Below are 19,775 nucleotides of genomic sequence, written 5' to 3'. Positions count from 1 at the left end.
CAAACTATTGAACTCACTTCAAAATAAACCACATATTGTATTATTAGGTGCTTCAATCACACAAAGTAAATGCATAACAAAATGTACGCAGCAGTTCACATAAGGAAGAACAACGATGACAAGAAAAGGATGATAATGTTGAAACAAGAAACACCAAAGGAAGTTATTTGGCACCAAGAGCTTCCTTGACTTGAAATTAAGAAATATGAATGAGGCTACATCTTCCTCATGCTCTTAGCTGGGTCCCCACGAAACTGGTCAAGCAAGGCCAAACTGTCACAAATTGGGCATTTTGCATCTATTTCGCTGGCCATCACATACATCCGGCAATGAGTACATCCCATTGTAATTAACGAAAGCTCTCTAGGCTCACCACCATCAGCATGAACATTCTTTGACTTAGGATCTGAATGCATGCCTGAAGATGACCCTAACTGAGGTGAAACTTGACCTGCTTGATTGCCCACCTGGGTTGATAGCCTAAGAGTTAAGTCTAGGTCAATGGATTTCCCATTTGTCCCCAATTCTGTAAAGCCTCTCTTATTTGTGCCCTTCAAAAGTTGTCCCAATCCAGTCTACAAGGAAAGGTAATTATACATGAGCATGGTCCTTCAGGGAAGCTACAAACCACAAAAATATGAGGAAAAGAAAATCAAGACTTCTCATAGCTTGAAAAATTCAAATCTATATCCAGTCCATACTGGGAGAAAAGGCACGGTCTACCTTGTGCACAGCACTCTCTTCCACAGGACGGGGGATTTGTGATGGATCATCAAGCCAAATCAATGTCGAATCAGATATTGGCTGATTAAGATCAAGAGATCCATGAATCGCCCTACGAGAAAATCCCGTGTTGTTGTCAGGTTGATCATTGACATTAATGCCTTCTCTGGAGGTATTGCCGATAAAGCGGCGCTTGCATGCATGAAACATAGTGGGGGGAACCACAGTGGAGGAGTGAGGATTCCCTTCCATCGAGAGACGCAGACTCGATCTGATATTATATTACAAAAAATTACCTGAACTCGTCTTATTTATATGAGAGTTGGCTTGAGCGCATCCCCACAGTGCACAAGACAACATAGCAACACCAACAATTGCAATTTTTTCCCCTCAAAAATTATGTCAGGTAATAGACCAACATTGAATGTAAAGGCGACAAGATCATTAATGAGGATCTAGAAATCATTATACTTCCTTAAATTGTTTTCACATAATCGCGACGCGATAGATAGACATGACTAGAAATCAAGATACCTTACACTAATGTAAGCACCACCAGAAAAATTCTGGCAATCATGAATTTAAAGTCACACCTCAACAATCATTTTCAGATAACAGCTAAGTTAAATAAAGAGACCAAAAACCCATGTCAGAACACTTGGAATTGTTTCAGGAGGATTTTTGCCGATGTAGTTAATGTAGACAGTGCCAAAAGAGTTTAGTCGTATTATAATAGTGAAGAGAGGAAAAAGGCGCAAGAAAACAATTTTTATTGCAAATATGGTTGTATCGTGCATTTACCTTCTAAAGACCCAACAAAATGAGGTTTTAATCATAAGTGGGACTAAATAAGCACTACAATTACACGAATGATGTGGTTGGATATGTAAATTGTGCTCCACATTGTTTTCAATGGACTAAAAGGAGTATAGACTGGAAAAAATAGTCATGTAATGGAAAAGACTCTATGAATGAAAAATTTACAATAAACAACACGACAAATACAATAACGACGAGCAAGCCTTATCCCACCAAAAGAGGCTGGCTATATGAATCCTAACATGCTATTGAGTTTGATTATATATCACCTTATCCAGGAGCTCCAAAACCTCCATACCTTTCCCTATTGTCTCCTTTCAAATCCTTCTAAATCTTTACTGCACCCCTTCTAACCTGCGTCTGCAGCCCTTGATTACATCTCCTCCCTAGAGCATCCGAAGGTTACAGTATGACCAAACTACCTCAAAGCAACACCTATCTTTTTCCTGATATATATCTATTTCACATCATTCCTACAACTATAAAGGCAATACGCTCTTTCCAACCAGGAATGTATTCAAGCTCACTACCCACTCCTATTTGAAAATTTTCTAGTTAATTTCTTTGTCCCCATGCCTCCAATATTCATTTTCATCTTAATATTCCAAGGTACAAAGAAATCTACTAAATTTACCTTTACCAAAAAAAAAAAAAAAGAAATCTACTAGAATGATAGATACATACTCGAGTAAACTAAATGAGACAAGGCTAATATTTGTTGATTGTAACAGAAAACACTCCGATGACCAAATGCAGGATAGAGAGCAAAAATGAACTTAAGCTTAACTTTTGAAGATTGCTATACAAAACCATGTCAAGCTTAAAGGGTGAATAATGGTGATCTCAACACAAAAAGAACATTAAAATATTGTAGAAAACTCTTTTCTAGTGAGATGGACAGACCAGACGCCCACATAACCTCTTTTCATATCATCATAAATGGCGCTCAAATGACTTTCTCTACACCACCGGAGGTCTTAAGCCAAGTCCTCAAGGCAACACAACATAGGCTAGCCGACGATATTAACCATCACTCTTTAATATCTTCTATTAATGACGATCATCTTTTGTAAATGTGACATCATTGAGATAACTAACTCCACAGAACAACTCATCCGGATCGGCATCACAGAAAAGATGTTCTACAGTTCCCAGTATTGATCAACTCCAGCAACATGGGGTTCTTTTGAAAAGAGAAAGTCGATGAAACACGTTTTGCAGCTCCAGATATTGCTTGATCTGAAAGATTGCTGCCCCAAATCATGCAAATAGTCTACTGTTTAGTATGACTTTCCAACTTAATCAATGATGATGACATTGTACTCACCAAATGGGGAGAAAGAGAAGAGCACATATTGTGGTTCTTATAAGCACCGAAGGAAAAGTACGAAGAAGCTAGCAAATACAGTTTGCTGTGTAACACCTTGAGAAGTATCATAATGCAATGCTAGCTTTTCTCCCAGAGTAGGCACCCAAAGTCCTGTTATTCCTTTTCCCTAATAAAAGGTCCTTCCACCCAGTTGGATAGTTCTGAGCTCCATCTGCAAAAAATCTGAGTTTATTCCTGGGCAAAGTGTATCTAGGAATCTCTACTGTGTGAGCATACAATTAATTGAGATCTTGGAGAAACATCGATCGCTGGTGAAGAAATTGAACAATAATATGCCCCAACCACAAGGCAGAAGCCAAATGAACCCCCGGCACAAGATAAAGCGTACTAACCCCACATAAAAATGAAACTTACTGGCATTTTCACCAAAAATCTTCACAAGAACAATACCCATCACTAAAGTGGTGAAATCTGTTTGTATCTCTCACGATAATCTCTCTGTTTGTGACGCCTGATGCAATCTTCATAAAGGAATGACAATCTCCACAAATTCTGAGATTCTTCATAATTCTAATAGGTGCACTTGGAGGTAAGCACAACAAGCCAAAAGCAAGAGCTAGCTTCTCACTGTGATGCCTTAAAAGCTCTTGTTTTTTTATCACCTCCAAGTCATGAAGGTCGTGTTCAGTTTCAGCTCTATAACCCCGTCTCTCCACCTCTTTAAACAAATCATCCAACTTCAGATAAACATCAGCGATCTTGGGATGTAATCTGTCCCCAACCACAAAAGAATGGACCTGATCCTTGAGTTCAATCCAACTCTTACCCTTCTCTTTCTTCACCTCACTATCTTTTAGGAGTTTCCTAGCTGTAGAAACCCCATCCCACATCTTATTCACTGCATATGTATTAGATAGCAAGATATGATTTCCGGCATTATGAGGCTCAAGCTCAAATAATTTCTTGGCTGCAACCTCGGCGATGCCCAGATTTCCACTTATCCTGCAAGAGGCCAGCAGTGATCCCCAAATCGAAGGAGTGGCATCAAAGGGCATTCCAATGATCAGATCGTATGCTTCATCAACCAACCCAGCCCGACCAAGAATGTCAACCATGCATGAATAATGAAGGACATTTGGAAAGACGTTACGATCTCTGGTCATTAAATCAAAGTACTTCCTTCCATTTTCAACCAAACCCACGTGACTGCAAGCAGATAACATAGAAACATAGGTCGCTTCATTTGGATATATACCCATCTGCCGCATCTTCTCATATAAAATCATTGCTTCCAAGGACCGTGCATGTTTCGCAAAACCCGATATCATTGCATTCATCAAAGCAACGCTCTTCTCTTCTACACCTGAAAACACAAGATAAGCCTCTCTAATGGTGCCACATTTAGCATACATGTCAATGAGAGAGGTGCACACAAAAATATTGGAACCAAACCCAGATTTACATATAATGGCATGAAACTGTTTTCCTTGAATAAGAGCCACCAGACCTGCACAAGCAGAAATTGCGGAAGAAACTATAAAGTGGTCATATTTTAGCCCCACCGCTTGAGCCCTATGAAACAGCGACAAGGCTTCCTCATTCATGTCGTTTTGCACAAATCCCGCCATCATTGAACTCCATGTTACATCGCTCCTCTCTTGCATAAACTCAAAAACCAAACTTGCATCACCTATCAAACCACATTTCGCATAAACATCAAGCAACGCCGTCGCAACAAAAACGTTAGAATCCGTAGCACTCTTCATGGCAAAAGCATGCAGCTGTTTACACTCGAGCACAGCACACGTAGCAGCACAAGCACAGAGAACACTAGAAACAGTAAATTCACCAAATTGCGTGCCTTCCCTCTGCATCCACATGAAAAGAACAAGAGCTTCTTGCTCTTCCCCATCCCTGCTGTGAGAGCTAATCATGGTATTCCAGGAAACCAAGTTCCTGTGAGGCATTTCCTCAAACATCTTCCGGGCAAGACTCGTCACCCCGCACTTTGAGTACGTATTGATGACCATGTTCGAAACTAGAACGTCGGATTCCAACCCCAAACGGATAACCTGCGCGTGGCAGGCACCCGCCTCCATAATCGAACCCGTTCTTGCACATGAGCGCAAGTTGTCGTGCAAAATTGCCACCTTGTCAACATTAGGGACCCCCGGACCAGGAATTTCGATGGATGGTGCGTCTGATTTAGCATCGGCGATGGCTGAGAGGTGTCTGAAATAGAGAAAACAGCGACAATTTCTCCGGCGACGAATCAAAGTGTTCATAAAATGGTTGAATGCAAATGGTAGATCCTGCCTGACACTGGTTTATTTTCGAGGCTCGTATTCAGCAATCCTCAGCCCATGAACAGCAAACATAGTAATTGAGTCAAAAAGTTTTTTCACTTATAATTTTGATAAAAGTTTTCATATTCTTTAACTTTATATAAGAAAGGATTTATATATTGCACTTTGCTATATAACTTAATTTAGTCATTTAGATATAAAGATAAGTGCGCTAAAAGTAAAAGACCTAAAGTATGTCACGAAAGTGTAATTGATTCCTAAAACTTATTTTAAATGCAATCAAGTCCTAAAGCTTGTTAAAATGGTGCAACCAAACCATTTCGTTAACTCCGTCTAATTTGATTAACGAAAAATACTGAATAGGGTTATTATTATCATTTTTCTCTCTTATGTGGTGCTGACACAACTAAAACAACTAGGTAAAGATAAAACGTTGTCGTTTTCGTTCTAATATAACTGTTAATCTAAAGGTTGTTCAAATCATATTTTTTATAATAAAAAAAAAGGAAGAAGGCAAAACAATGAGGGTTTGCTGGACCCTCGCCGCTGCCGCCACACCATCGCCAAAAAGGGGATGATGAGAAGTGGTTGGTGCGGCCCCCGGGCCTAGCTAGTGGTCGGCAACCCTTACCGACAACAAGCGAGAGCCGGCGACCCTTGCCCGTTTTACCTTTCTCAATCTTTTTATTTACTTATTTATTTATTAGTCTAGTTTAAATAACATTTATTAACAAATAATTATTTTGACTAAAACAAATGTCATTTTACCATTAGCCTGCATATTTTTTTGTCACGTTAGTGCTACGTAAGAGAGAGAAAATAGTGATAAAAAAATCACGTCAGCATTTTCAGTTGATTAAATTGGACGTATACAATGGAATGACTTAATTACACTAATTTGATAAGTTTTAGAACTTGATTGTACTATTTGCAAATTTCAAGACTCAATTGCAGCTTAATGATAAATTTTAAGACTTTTAATACACTTATCCCTTGGAAATGTGAAGGAGGATTTGACGTTTGACTAGGGTAGCATGGGGCAACTATTCAGCATAAGATAATTTTAGCAAACAAATCTAAAAAAGAATTCAAACTTACACTTTTATTAAAAATATAAATAAAGAGAACTCCCGTACATTATTGACATAAATTTTAATACCACATCATTAACTAAATTTTATTTTTTGGGTCGAAACGTCATTGACTAGTTGATTTAATCATTTTTAACTCTATGATAACCAAGATTACAACCTGGTTCTTTTAAATTTCAACCGTCTAAATTCAAATTTGAGTATTTCTCATCTTTCACAATTTGAATACTGCTTTTTCAAGATAGACTAATCTCGCACATTAATCCCCTTTTTTACATGTTTGATTTTCCTTTTTCTTTTTTTCTCATGCCATTTGGGTAATTTTATTAGAAGGAGACTCGTATTATTTTTGAGTTATGCGATTATGTTCTTTTATCATCAGGTACTACTCAGATCGAATATCAAGGAAACATTAGAATTTTATGTATCCCCCCTTATGTACATCTCATTCTACTCGTAAACACATAATTTATACAGCATAACAGAAAACAAAACCGCAAATTAATATTTCAAATTTGGATAAACTCCTGTTTTGATTGGCCTAACGTATTGATGGGCTCTATGTTTTTGGGTTGTCTGCTGGGCCTGAAGTTCAAATTTGCAGCCCAGAATTCATAGCCCATCGGTCACACTATCATCCATAGCCAACTGGCCAGCTCAAATAGGAGACCCGGCTTGCCGGCCGCCGGCACTGTCTTCGTCTGCTCTGCCTCCGGTCACTGCCAGCTGAGACGACGCTTCCGCCGCCTCCTCACTCTCACATACGTCCTTGCCAACGGTGATGGACGCAGCGAGCTATAGAGGGTTTGCAACAATTGCGGCGATAGTCGTGTTGTCGAGATGGGAACGACTAAGGCAACAGGACAGTGTGGGCGGCGGCGGCGGCAGCAAGTGGCGAGCGGTGGCCACTCACGGTGGTTGGCTGGGGGAAGAGAAAGGAATGAAAGGTTAAAAACAGAACTGAAATAGAGAAAATTGCAAGGAAAAAAGAAGTTAAGAAATAGGAAAAGCACATAATGCCCAAGTCAAAATCTAATTATGCTCAGACAGACGTAACTAGATAATCAGACCAATCCACATATTTGGGTCAATACTATAATTCATGCTGTCAAATGAAAACAGACAGCTACACCGCATTTATTCAACAGGCATCAACACCAAGTGACTGCAAATTAATCTGCCGACCACTTAAATTCCTATTTAAAGGGGAAAAAACAAATACTTGAAAATTGTAACGAAAATCAAATAAATTAGGAGGTGGGAAAAGAATTGGTTCGCGATGCATCGACCCACTCTGTGTCCCGACTCGATAAAATTAGCGTCCCGATTGATTCGCAATTGCGGGTCCAAGGCCCGAGAACCGGCGTAAATTACTCGACCGAACTTTGCTTTGATTTTCGATTTTATTTGTCTTTTTTTCTTAATACTACGGCCCCCAGAAGAAATTAAAATTAAAAAAAGAAAACGATTCCATATAAAAAGTCTGATGAGACAAGACTGATTTCCTCCAATTCTGATGGGGGCAAAATTGAGCCTCAGAATGTCACCTCCTTATCAAGATGATGTGCCAAAACTCGTAAGCGAATAAGCAAATTTGAGTAATATATTCAATCCCATTTTGACATTCTTGAAATGATATTTCATATTTTTCTCTGTGATCTGTCCACCTTTCTTATATCCTATTTTGACTTGGAATCAATTTGCAGTGCAAACACCAATTGCAAATCCTCTCCCAGATTCTTCTGCACAATCACTGGCGTGCATTATATTTGCACCAAATAGGAAGACTTTTACATATGTTAAAGAGCGATTATTTTTCTTTTCTTTTCTTTTTTTCAGCTTATGCGATCGCCCTCGAGTGTAATTCTCACTACATGACTCTAAAAATTTTATACGAGCAAGAGTACCGCAGAAAAGAGTCGTCAAGGGTGAACAAAGATTAAGTCGATCAACGAGTTTACAAACAAAATCCTAGACATTTTTCAAGGGTTTCTTTGAAAGTTTTTGGGGAATGCTTCATCATCCCACTTGCACAAAGATTAAAAAATGGAGAGAGACTACAGAAGAAAGTCTTGGCCTTTCTAAAGTGGGACTTAGTTGATAGGACTCAACTCAAGTTCAAGATTCCTGAAAACGAAGTTCTAACTGTTCTTCCCCATCATCATCCGCCAATAATTCCTACCCAATAAAATTCTCTCGACACTTCGGAAAGGAGGTACTGTTTCTTACGGCAATGACGGCGATGGAAGAACTCGCTTCGACGATGGATTCTTCCTTTCGGCCCCGTTCCCCCGTTAGAAAACGAGTCAACATTCACGAATAATTATTGTAAGTCTTCTGCAGTAGAGAGCTATGTATCAGTGACAGTGGAGATCTCAAGAGGAAAATCATGAAATATCTTCGTTTTTAGTAATTATATCTACAATAAATAATAACACAAATAACAATAATAATAATAATTATTATTATTATTATTATTCTTACTAAGAGGGCCCTTGCAGGGGACAAAAGAGATTGAGCTCAAATCGGCAAGAAGACAGCAAATCCAACATGCTGGCCCATGATTTCTTGTCTTGGCATTGATTTTTGTCAAGAAGGGGTAGATCACTTTGCTTTTCAGCTAAATTGGAAAAGCCACTTTGTTTTTTCTTGATGTAATTTCTAGACTCTTTAATCTCCATTTTTTTTTCCTAATGAATAATCCCTGTTGTTTCCATTATTAATCAATAATTATCTTGACTGGTAACTCGGATACTTTACCCTTTTTCAAAACGAAAAATAGAATTAGTTAAATTAATCGCTTGGGAGAATTATTCCTCGCCACGATGATAAAAGCATAAAGCGAAGAACCGAAAGTTAGCTTCGATGTCGAAAGCAAGAGGGGCATTTTCTACAAGGTGATGTTTTGAATATGTGGAAGGCCATGACTTTTATAGGAAATGATAGGGACCAAAATGGTGCTTTACTGTATTGCAATAAATCAGCCGTAATTAAGGTAATAATTTCTCGGCCAAATCCAAAGGGCGGGAAATTGATTTAACGGGTCCGTTTATTTCGTGAAAAACTTGCGTTTGGAAAATATTTGACTAAAATGGTCTCCAATATCGCCTACAGAATGAATTTAACCAAGAATATATCCGTTATCTGTGAAAATGTCTAGACATAAATCGTCATCGACAATGAAAATATTTTCTGTTATAGTTAATTATTTCAAGCGATATAATCAATCATTATAGGAAAATATTTTCTAAATCCGTTCATTTTTTGCAAAAATAAAATTGCGTTGCATTTGGGAAAGATAGTTTAATGCATCAGCCCTGAAACTTGTTCGGTCTTGGATATCATCCCGCAGGATAATCTGGAATCGGATCAAATCCAGCATATCACGACCTTTTCTTCTTTCTTCTTTTGCAAGTGCACTTTTTTTGTGCGGGGGGTGGGCTTTAGAGAGCTACATGTAGAATAGTGCTTCGATTTTTGCTTTAGGAGATAGAATATGTAAGAATAAAATAGCAATATAAGCTCCTTTTGCTTTTCGAAAAATATTTAAAATGAATGATTTGAAAAATATTTCGATAGACTGAAGGACTGATACTATATTACAAAGAAGTGCCTCGAAAAAAAGAGAAATGAAAGGCATTTTTCCATGACTCCAAGGAATCTTGGGCCCTTCCTCTATCTTTTTTACTCGCCTTGCTCCTCGGCTCCCTACAGCTCCGGCTGCTAGTTGTAATAGCTTGCTCTTCTAGGGCAGCTCGCACCGAGGTTGGCGCGGCTGAGCCAGAGTGGGCTCGACAATCAGCCTATGTTTTCGGGCACACGCGTAAAGGCATGATTAGTTCAACAAATCTCAATACACTGACCCAATCCAAAGTCTACAAAAGCAAATTAGAGACATGGAAAACTCGCTACTAACATTCAAATTCACATTCACATTCCCCTTTCGTCATAGGCTTTTGTGGACACCGATAGATCCGCTACAAAAGAAAGAGCTAAAGAGAGTTGCTTACTAAGAAAAGCAAGGTCATTTTCATTCCCACGATCGGCTTATAAGGGATTTTCCTAAACTGCACGTACCACTTATGAAAATGAATGATCGAAAAATATTTTTATCGCTCACGAAAGTTTTTAGATGTAAATTGTTGTCAATAATAATTTTTTTCATTAACTAGTTATTTCAATCGACATAAGTGATTTTTCTAAGAAAATAGTTTTCAAATCATTTAGTTTTTCGCGAAACAAATGAAGCTTAACTATGCCATTCTAGTATCTCCTCGACCATAGCTTATTCTTCCCCAACTTTTGATATAAGTGATCTTTTCTAAAAAAATATTTTTCAAATTATTTATCTTTTCGCGAAATAAATAGAGCTTAAATTTGCAATTCTAGTATATCCTTGAGCTTAGATGTGTAATTATGGTATCTCCTCGAGCATAAATTTGAGATTTCTGTTACTTTTTTTTGTTGGCTTGTTTGGTAGGGTTAATTATTACCTTCAAGAGTAAAAATTCAACAGCAATTCCCCAGACTTTATTGACCGTGTAAGCAGGATTGTTTGGTTAATCATTTGAATAAGTACTTTACAAAGCTACCGACACTCCACTCCATTGATTATATAAATAATATATGATGTGGTAAATGTTATGATGGACTTATAGGGCAATCATAATCTAGGATAAAACAATCAGATATCACAAGTCAACCCGTTGGTCCATTTGCAAAAGTAATGAGATTTGACGTCATGAAATGACAAGGGAAAAAAATAAAGGACGAGAGGATAGAAAGGTGAGGGAATATAAGAAAAAACAAACCAATTTTTTTTTAAATCTATCATATCGTGCTAAATCTTCGAACCACTCAATTTTAATTTTAAATCTTTAACATTTATATCAATTAAAATTATTAACGTAAATACCGGTTATTATACATAGCATGGCCAATATCAATGTAAATATTGAAAAGTTAAAACTAAATCATTTAATTAAAATTTTTAAAATTAAATTAACATGAATATAATAAATTTAAAAATTTTGATACGTTTTTCAAGAATGTGGCTCCCTTGATTTGTACTGTCCCATTGACAATTCAGTTGCGACCATCTTCAATGGCGTCAAATCATCATCCTCTCTTCACAAGGCGGCTAGTGGACAGCCTTCTTGATCCTCCATTGATTCGCAATAATAACGTTTGAAAAGGAAACACGACGAATCTAAAAAAAAATTGGGACATTTGGAGAAAACGAAAGCTTTAAAAGCTGTACAGCTTACGTTTTCATAGAAAAAGATACATGGGGGTCTGCACTTTGCTTTCACCCTTTTGACCAATACGAGAAAAGATTAACCAAAGTCTAAAGTTTACCTAATTGAAAAGATAACTGTAATCTACACTTTGAGACTATAATTGACAACACCCTCCGGTTCCTTCGCTAGTTCTCCGTATTTTTCCCCGATCGACGGGAACCCTTCGGCGTCGAAGCTAGCATGAACCCCGTAGAAGACATAGATGAGCCCCACGACGCCCGAGAAGACCCCGAACCGCGCGTAGGACAGGCCGTCGAGCGACCCGAGCAGGAAAATGTTCAAGAAAATGGAAACGCAAGGGATCCACGGCATGAGAGGCACGCCCCATAGCTCGGGCTTGCGGGCCTGGGGGACGGTGGAATGGAAAAGCTGCACGACAACGAGGGCCACGAGCGCGCACGAGGCGAGCATTAAGTACTTGGGCTTGCCCGGAGGCGCCAGGTGCCATATGAGGACGAAGATGATGGACGTGAGGGAGAAGGCGGATAGGAACGATAAGGTGGGGCACGGGTCGGTGGTCCCAACCACCACATAGCGTCGGTACACGACCGCATTGGCCACCATGTAGAAGACGAAGAGGGTGCCAATGGAGACGAGGCTGAGGAGGACGTCTAGGTCCGTGAAGAGCGCAATGGCTGCCGTTAAGATTCCTGAAAAGCATAGCACAATCTGTCAGAGAGCGAGGAAAAGAATCACAATGTGTTGTTGCAAAAAAAATCTTTGGAAAGATCACATGCTGTCTTGGAGTAAAGATCACTGAGTTGTATGAACCAACCATAAGTTCATAGCTCAAAATTTTCATATCTTCATGACTCGGTCGATGATGGCAATGATGTGCGCCGTTACGCTGCTAAACTAAAATCTTTAGTGATCACAAAGAACCAATCTCGAAATCACACATAACCCACGTTCGATGGATCCATTCGACAGTGAGTTTCGGACTAATATGTATAGGAGACATCTATGTAACGAGCAAATCAAAAATTTCAGGATTAAGACGGCACTAGGCAAAACTTGCTTTCAATTCCACTTCCAAAGATAACTATCCACTCGACTGATTTCGATATTGATAAGAATTGGACATTTTAATAGAGCGGGTAGAGAGTTGACTCCTCTCTCTCTCTCTCTCTCTCTCTCTCTCTCTAAACCCGGTGAGGTCCACTTCACTTGCTTTGTCATTGATTGAGGAGGAAACTTTTTCCAGTACAATCCTAGGGTAAGGAGAAGTCATTGTCGGTCCATGCCTCAAATCTTTATGGGAAGCACAGAGGGCCTGTTTGGACCATTTTAGACCCACTTGTGTGTCCTAGCCTCCTAGGTGTTGCAATTGGTCTTTTTCTTGTGGAATTTGCGGATTTAGGGTAAACATTGCACTTAAAACACCTAAATAAACAAAGATTGTCTATTCCGACCCCAAAAAAAAAAAACAAAGATCATCTGTCGTATTATTATATTTTTTAATTATGTATGACAAACCAATTCTCGAAAACCTTAACAAAATCCACTCCCACCTAAGATCCAACTTGTGTCCTTTCAAAACTGTTGAAGTTTGTTCCACATCAGTTGAAGAAAGAGCTAGTAGTCAGTTTATAAATATGAAGGAAAGACTCGTCCTTCAAGCTAATTTTTGACTTCGAACTAGTTTTTGAAATAAGAGAGACTCAAGACCATCCAAAACAAACTTCATCATCATCTCATTTCCATCTACTTTCATTGGCTCGAAATGGAACGATGGAGCCAATGAAAAACCCCTTTAGCGGAAGTGAAGTGGTAGGACTAAGGCAAGCTAGATTAGGCTCGAGCCACCATGGTTACGTGCTAGAGGCTTAGGGTCATGAGCGATTCATTCCCCACTCAAAACCACAAAGCTAACTTCCTTTTTGGGGGACGATGGGGGATGGCTATGAAGATTCACGCATCTAATGATGCGCACCAAGTGACGAGGAGTCGTCTTCATCCTAAGGGCTAACCCTTAAAACTCATGCGAAACTAGACCCGTGAAGACAGGAAATGGTCTGATCTCTAGCCGACCCTTGAGAAGAACCAAGTACGCTCGAAGCTTATCTGGAAACAGTGTTACCTCCAAGTTTTTAATTTTTTTTCCTGTAAAGTAAAATCCCAATCCAACCCCCACCACCAAAACAGAAACGGTTCGGAGCGGGTCCCTCCCAACAGCACACAGACAGCAAGCAGCCATGAAACCAAGAACAAGAACCAGAACCAGAACCAGAACAAACCCCCAAACTCCAAGCCCACCACCCAAAAAAATCCTCAAAAAGAAAGAAAGAAAGACATTAAAAAGGACTCGTCCTCGAAAAGCACTCGAGACTCACACCACAGCACGCAGACACGACATGCGCGACTTGGAGCCCAGTGAAGGACTCGTCACGACAACTTCGTCATTAAATTACCCATTAAAAAAAGTGAGAATTAACTATTAATTATTAATTAGATTGCAGAAGAAAGAAATAAAAAAAAATTAGAACGATGGGGCGAACGGGGACGGAACGTTACCCAGAAAAGCGGAAGCGTTGACGGGCGTGGATGTCCTGGGGTGGACCCGGGCGAACCAGGCGGGGGCCACGCCGGACCGCCCGATCACGCACATGTACCGCGCCTGCCCCAGCATCGCCACTATCAGCGACGTCAGGATCCCGAAGCTCGCCCCGGCCCCGATCACGTTCGACACCCACCTCCACCCTCCGCTCCCTCGGAACGCCCCCGCGAACGGCGCATCCACGTCGATCTGCCGCCACCGAAACCACACAGCAACCGTCGTCAATCAAGAGTAACACGTGGATGGACCAGAAAATCGTGATGATTGTGCTCGTGCCCGACTCGGATTTATCAGATAAGTTTTAGGCACCGATGCAAACGGGGCCCCACTAGATGGAAATTGTCGTGGGTGCGTCCTAGATTTCTCTTATTTAGGTCCCACAAAATCTAACTGTCCAGATTTATTTTTTAGCGGAAAAACGATGGGCAAATTTTGGCGATTCTTTACCATGTCGTAAGGGAGCAACATGGACATGGAAGCGGCCATCAAGCAGTAGAGGACGGTGACGATGCCGACGGAGCCCGACACCCCGATGGGGATGTCCTTGACGGGGTTCTTCACCTCCTCCGCCATGGTCGAGACGGCGTCGTACCCAATGTAGCTCACGTAGACCATCGCCGCCCCGTTGAACACGCCCGAGGCGCCGTGCGGGAAGAACCCGCCCGGGCTACTCGGGTCGCCCGGCTCGGTGAAGTTCCTCCACTCGCCCCTGGAGAACCCGATGAGGATCACGAATGCTATGAACAGGATGTGAAGCGCCGTCAACGTCATGTTCACCACCGAACTCTCACGTGTACTGAAAAGGCAAAAAGAAAAAAAAAAGATATTATCGTCACTTAAAAAAAAAAATCTGCACATATATATATATGGAAATATATGTGCCACTTATTTTCCCTTTTTGGGTGTTCGGTTTAATTTTTACCTGTAGCAGATAACGAGGGTTAGGATCAAGACGACGGCGACGGCGACGAGGTCGATCTCGTTGAAGCCTTTCGGGAGTCCGGTGACGGTGAGCCGCCACTTAGTGTGCGATATGCCGATCGCGGAACCGAAATAGGCCGTGAAGCTCCTGGCGACGGCGGCGTTCGACATCACGTACTCCGCCACGAGATTTGCACCGGTCAAGAATGCCGCGAGCTCTCCTAAAGTAGGTGAAGAAACAGTAAAAAAAAAATTGCTTTTTTTTTTCAGTGGACATATAAATTCACCAACAGTCCGTTACGTCGGACTTGTAAATCGATTTAAGAATTATATGTTTGATTTATTTAAAGCATGAATGAATTTTTGTTCGAGCGGCGCCAAAGTAATGCACATAGATTCGGCGGAAAATGCACCAAAAATTCAGGGGAAAAAGACAGGAATGCACCGAGAAAACAGAGCTAAAAGGTCAAATTATTGTTATTAGAGTTTGCCCTTTTTAAGGTGAAGACGAAATGAGTACCGAGGACCTGTCCGAAAGCAAGAGTAAAATGAGGTACCGAAGGAGACGCGGATATAGCTGAACGCGCCGCCGGCGACGGGCATGTCGACGGCGAACTCGGTGTAGCAAAAGGCGGAGAGGAGGGCGCAGAGGCCGGCAATGGCGTAGGACAGGACGACGGCGGGGCCTGCGTAGCCGCGGCTGGCCTTGCCGGTGGTCACGAAGACGCCGGCGCCCACCATGCCGCCGATGCCGAAACCGACGAGGTCGAACCAGCGGAGGGTCTTGGCCATCTCCGGCCCGGACCGGCACCGGACCCGGCTCATCTCCTCGTAGGACGTGGAGACCGACCCGGCCCGGCGGGCCAGGCGAGCCGGCGTCTGGGCCAGAGCTCGGAGGTAGGCTCGGGGGCTCGAGAAAGAGGAGTTGTTACTGCGGCTTTCCATTTCCTGTCTCTCTCTCTTCCTCTCTGTAACTGCTCTCTCTGGTGAGGATGAAGACAGAGGAAGAGGCGATTTATATAGAAAATGAAAAAAAAAAAAATTGGAACGACAATAGATTTAATTAGATATTATAAAAGAAAAGCGAAAAAGGAAAATGCAAAGCGATGGGATGCCATGGAGCTTGGCAGAGTCTGGCGACGGTGGGGGTACAAAGTCTGATTTGTACAGTAAATGTTATTTACAGTAAATCGTTATTACAAGAAATTACGACATGAAGAATTTCAGTGCTATGCTTTACTATACGGTATAATTTTCTTAACCCCGCTTGGTGCGTATGGCAACACTTCAGATCTAGAAATTAACTTTTGATGAAAAGCTAATTTTTATGTTTCTACTTTAGAGCAAATTTTGATTTTTCTACTTTTGGAGAGAAGTAATTTTCATTTTTACTTCTTCAAATTTATCCAAAATCACTTCTAAAAAAAAAAAAAAAAAAAAATACTTCAGAAGTAAAAAAATGAAGCTGCAAAATCACTAGCAAGGGTTAGGCGAGGCCGGCCCCAAAGCGACCCTCCCCATGCCCGGGCGAGCTCGGCCGTTTCTGGTGGCCGCTCTCCGCTTGGGGCCGGCCACCGGCGAGGAGCTAGGAAAAAAAAAAGGAAAAAGAAAAAAATGAAACGGTAAGAAGAAAAAGAAAGAAAGAAAGAAAGAAAAAAGGAAATGATAAAAATGCCTTTGGTTAAGCCCTTTTTGAAAATAATTAGGGCATTTCAGGTCTTTATTTGAAACGATACCCACTTCATATATTTATTTATGAAAATGATGACACTTCATATCGTTATTTGAAATTTTTCCTAACTTCGGAGGGTGAACTAAGTGTTATTTAGCGAAAGATTTATTTGGCATTCAATAAGAGTCAACTAAGCGTTAAAATCCAATTGAACTATTTGTTGAGCGATTCGAAACTTGGTACATAAGTCAAAGGTTACAAGTTCGATTGCTCGATTTACCCTTGATCTCATATAACCCAAGTCAGTCTGCAAAGGAGGTATCCAAACTCACGCGTACCGCAAATTGCGAACTTCCTCGCTCTTACTTGTTAGGGTTCCGGTGGCGGGTTCACCTAATGGGCAGTCGGTGTTTCATTGGTACCTTAAAAGAAATATTTTAACCGCCAGCGAGTAAAGTCTTAATTCCATCCCTACTTTTTTTTGTACGAGAAAATACGCTATCATGTAATCTGATTTGATGCTAAAGGCTTTTATTTATTTATGTGTTTATTTAGTTCAGAAGCTGAAGATAACTATGACAAAAGGAGGGTTCCGTTAGTACGTTTTTGTGGTGTTACAAAGTCAAAGTGGAATGGGGGTACTGCTTTCCCGAATGGACCCCCTTGCCCATGAACTCTTCACGATTCTCCGATCTACTGTTGCATTGGCCACTTGGCTCTTTTGATGATAAGGCCTTGGCTGTTCTATTGTCTACTTGCCTTGGACTTAGCATGTGTATCAATTACAATAAGATTACAACATTGGGGAAAAGGGAAAAACAAAAAGGCACAGCGAGAGTTGGGACCATGACAAGCTCTAAGACATTTAGTTGCGATCTTAACTTGCTAATTCATACGTGACGATAAGACGAGATGGAAAGTTCGAATGTACGTCGAGACTTAGGGAGAAGATTGACTAATGCAAACTCTGTTTCTTTCACGGGTCGTTCGGGATTTCAAAACTGCTCTGATCAAATGGTTCCGTGTGAATCGTCGTCTTCCCGATCGAACTTCTTTCCGCTCGGAATGATCAAGGAAGAGAACTACTCTGTAATGCTTTTTTTTTTTTAATTATTTCGTGAAAAAAACAAAGAAGTGTTGCATTGTTTATTAAAAATTTGATATCTGGGACGATTTAAAAAGGAAAAAAGATCTTTTCGACTAATTAAAGTGGCTACTAAAAATCTGAGAAACTGCATTACTTGTGGACACCATCATCCATAGTCGTTGACCTTAATCGCCACCATCTTTTGTTGTCGAGATTAGTCACCACCTATTAGGGTTTCCTCTACCAGCAATGAGATAATGATTGGACCACTTTCATTACTCACTTTATTGTAAAGGCCTAATTGAGGCAACTTAGTTGAGAAATATTAGCAAAATTGGGAAAAAGGTTCTCAATGATCTTTAACGAGATTAAACATTATCTCATTAAAACATTAGTATGTGGAGGAGCTTCGAACATTTGAAATATTTAGCATCGCCCGACGAAACTAAACTAGCCGAAACGAAAACAAAAAGTAAAAAGTACGAAATTCATTTTCACGAATAAGTGTAAGAATTAATTTTTTTTTATGTGGTCGTCACGGCCAATCATTTGCATTCTCTTTCCCTCTAAACCAAACTTTTTAACTTATATGCACGGTACAAAAATGAATAGTAGGTTCCGGTTAAGGAATTACCATTGTCATATTCGATTCTTATAAATTACGCACGAATTGTTCCGAGTCCGGATCACCTGTATATGCCAAAGGAATAAACTTTATCAGTTCACGATGTTACAGGGAATTTCGTGAGCATTTGAACAACCGAGTCTCGAGCTCGTGCCCCTAAATTATAAAAGAACTTAAAAAAAGAAAGGAAGGAAGAACTAGTAAAGGCAAATTTCCCGGGCGAGAATGTTCGAATCTAGGACTTAAAATGGGATCACGTCGAACTTTTTAACTTTCGGCGGTCTAGCAAGTTAATCAAAATGATGCTAATGGGGCCGTGAGATATGCATCTCGAATCTACGTTTGTCCTAATCATATCATAATGACATGTGAATCTCGAATCCACGTTTACGCAATGATAATGAATGAGTAGACCATGATGAGGCTTCTCAAATGCCTGCTTTTTTACTTTTTTTTTTCTTTCTATATCTAGTTCTAATTTGGGGCCTGCATTATCTCCACAATCTCTAAATTTCGGACACCCATTTTCATAACGACCGTTTATTAATTAAGGTTCCATTTATTTAGCAGGAAAAAAAAATTCTTTTGTTAAAATGATTGATAGTATTGTTTAAAAGAATTGGTTAGTGAAACGTGTGTTCATTGTCAACAACAATATATGACTAAACATTTTTTCGAATAATACATATATTTTTTTCTTAATTTTGTAAGCAAAGAAGACGATAAAGAGTGACAATTTTTTTTTAAGAAAAATTTCAAATAAGGGGCTCGAGTGCACTCATTTTTACAAATAAGGGCATGATGTGAATATTATTTCAAATAAACTAAGGCCTGAAGTGACCATAGAAAAATGGTGGAGGCACGCTAGCCATTCGATAAAATCCGACGAGGACTCGGGAGGGGCGGTGGCCCTCACGGAGGTGTCAATGACCCCCAACGGCGGTGGGGTGGTGGCCCTATGTGTGTGTTTTTCTTAAAATTTTTAATTAAAAATAGAAAAAGAAAAAAAAATCAAATAAAGGGAAATGAAGAAAATGCCCTTGAGATCGAGCTTTTTTTTTAGACTTTATGGTAACTTTACGTCTTTATTTAAAATAAAATTCACTTCATGTATTCTTTAAGAAAATAATGACACTTCATGATTTTATTTAAAATAAAATTCATTTCAAGATCTTATTTGAGAAAACGGAGATAATTTCATATCCTAATTGAGAATTTTTCCATTTTTATGAACAGTAACAACTATCAACCCGCTCCAGCTCTAAGTTTTTTTTTGTCGAAACAGCTCTTAGTTGTCGTGGGATGATTTTTCACTTCTTGTCGGGGCATACACGTGTGCTGCGG

At 40.1% G+C, this 19,775-nt stretch overlaps 2 protein-coding genes across 10 annotated transcripts; both read right to left on the bottom strand.

Annotated features, from left to right (window-relative positions):
* Nucleotides 1-5,261, bottom strand: LOC115755743 (pentatricopeptide repeat-containing protein At5g04780, mitochondrial). Of its 8 annotated transcripts, none has more exons than XM_030695260.2 (4): nucleotides 3,287-5,261; nucleotides 2,870-3,083; nucleotides 724-994; nucleotides 1-575 (listed from the first exon to the last, which is right to left on the bottom strand). In XM_030695260.2, exon 1 carries the CDS (start codon nucleotides 5,155-5,157, stop codon nucleotides 3,295-3,297), a length of 1,863 nt encoding a protein of 620 aa, XP_030551120.1. In that variant the 5' UTR covers nucleotides 5,158-5,261; the 3' UTR covers nucleotides 1-575; nucleotides 724-994; nucleotides 2,870-3,083; nucleotides 3,287-3,294. The 8 variants fall into 8 exon arrangements, with proteins under 8 accessions (XP_030551120.1, XP_030551122.1, XP_030551121.1 ...); XM_030695262.2 differs by having other exon boundaries at nucleotides 724-1,019; nucleotides 2,949-3,083; XM_030695261.2 differs by having other exon boundaries at nucleotides 2,949-3,083.
* Nucleotides 5,262-11,514: 6,253 nt separating this feature from the next.
* LOC115755745 (cationic amino acid transporter 7, chloroplastic) lies at nucleotides 11,515-16,027 on the bottom strand. 2 transcript variants are annotated; one of them, XM_030695275.2, is made up of 6 exons: nucleotides 15,605-16,027; nucleotides 15,049-15,268; nucleotides 14,574-14,922; nucleotides 14,084-14,315; nucleotides 11,730-12,219; nucleotides 11,515-11,694 (listed from the first exon to the last, which is right to left on the bottom strand). In XM_030695275.2, exons 1-6 carry the CDS (start codon nucleotides 15,990-15,992, stop codon nucleotides 11,664-11,666), a joined length of 1,710 nt encoding a protein of 569 aa, XP_030551135.1. In that variant the 5' UTR covers nucleotides 15,993-16,027; the 3' UTR covers nucleotides 11,515-11,663. The 2 variants fall into 2 exon arrangements, with proteins under 2 accessions (XP_030551135.1, XP_030551134.1); XM_030695274.2 differs by having other exon boundaries at nucleotides 11,515-12,219.
* Between the last annotated feature and the right edge of the window lie 3,748 nt (nucleotides 16,028-19,775).

The sequence above is a fragment of the Rhodamnia argentea genome, chromosome 8, assembly GCF_020921035.1.
Source record: "Rhodamnia argentea isolate NSW1041297 chromosome 8, ASM2092103v1, whole genome shotgun sequence".
Lineage (NCBI taxonomy): Eukaryota > Viridiplantae > Streptophyta > Magnoliopsida > Myrtales > Myrtaceae > Rhodamnia > Rhodamnia argentea.
The sequence above is the reverse complement of the archived record's forward strand: the minus strand, read 5'-3'. Positions and strand labels throughout refer to the sequence as shown.

Bases quoted from the DNA above. Each gene is read 5' to 3' on its own strand.
- LOC115755743 (XM_048283799.1), bottom strand. From the start codon at position 5,157: ATGAACACTTTGATTCGTCGCCGGAGAAATTGTCGCTGTTTTCTCTAT.
- LOC115755745 (XM_030695274.2), bottom strand. From the start codon at position 15,992: ATGGAAAGCCGCAGTAACAACTCCTCTTTCTCGAGCCCCCGAGCCTAC. The intron at 14,316-14,573 runs GTAAAGAATCGC...CGGTGGCGGCAG, and splicing joins TGTTGCTCCCTTACGACATG to ATCGACGTGGATGCGCCGTT. The intron at 12,220-14,083 runs GTAACGTTCCGT...TATGCTTTTCAG, and splicing joins CAACGCTTCCGCTTTTCTGG to GAATCTTAACGGCAGCCATT.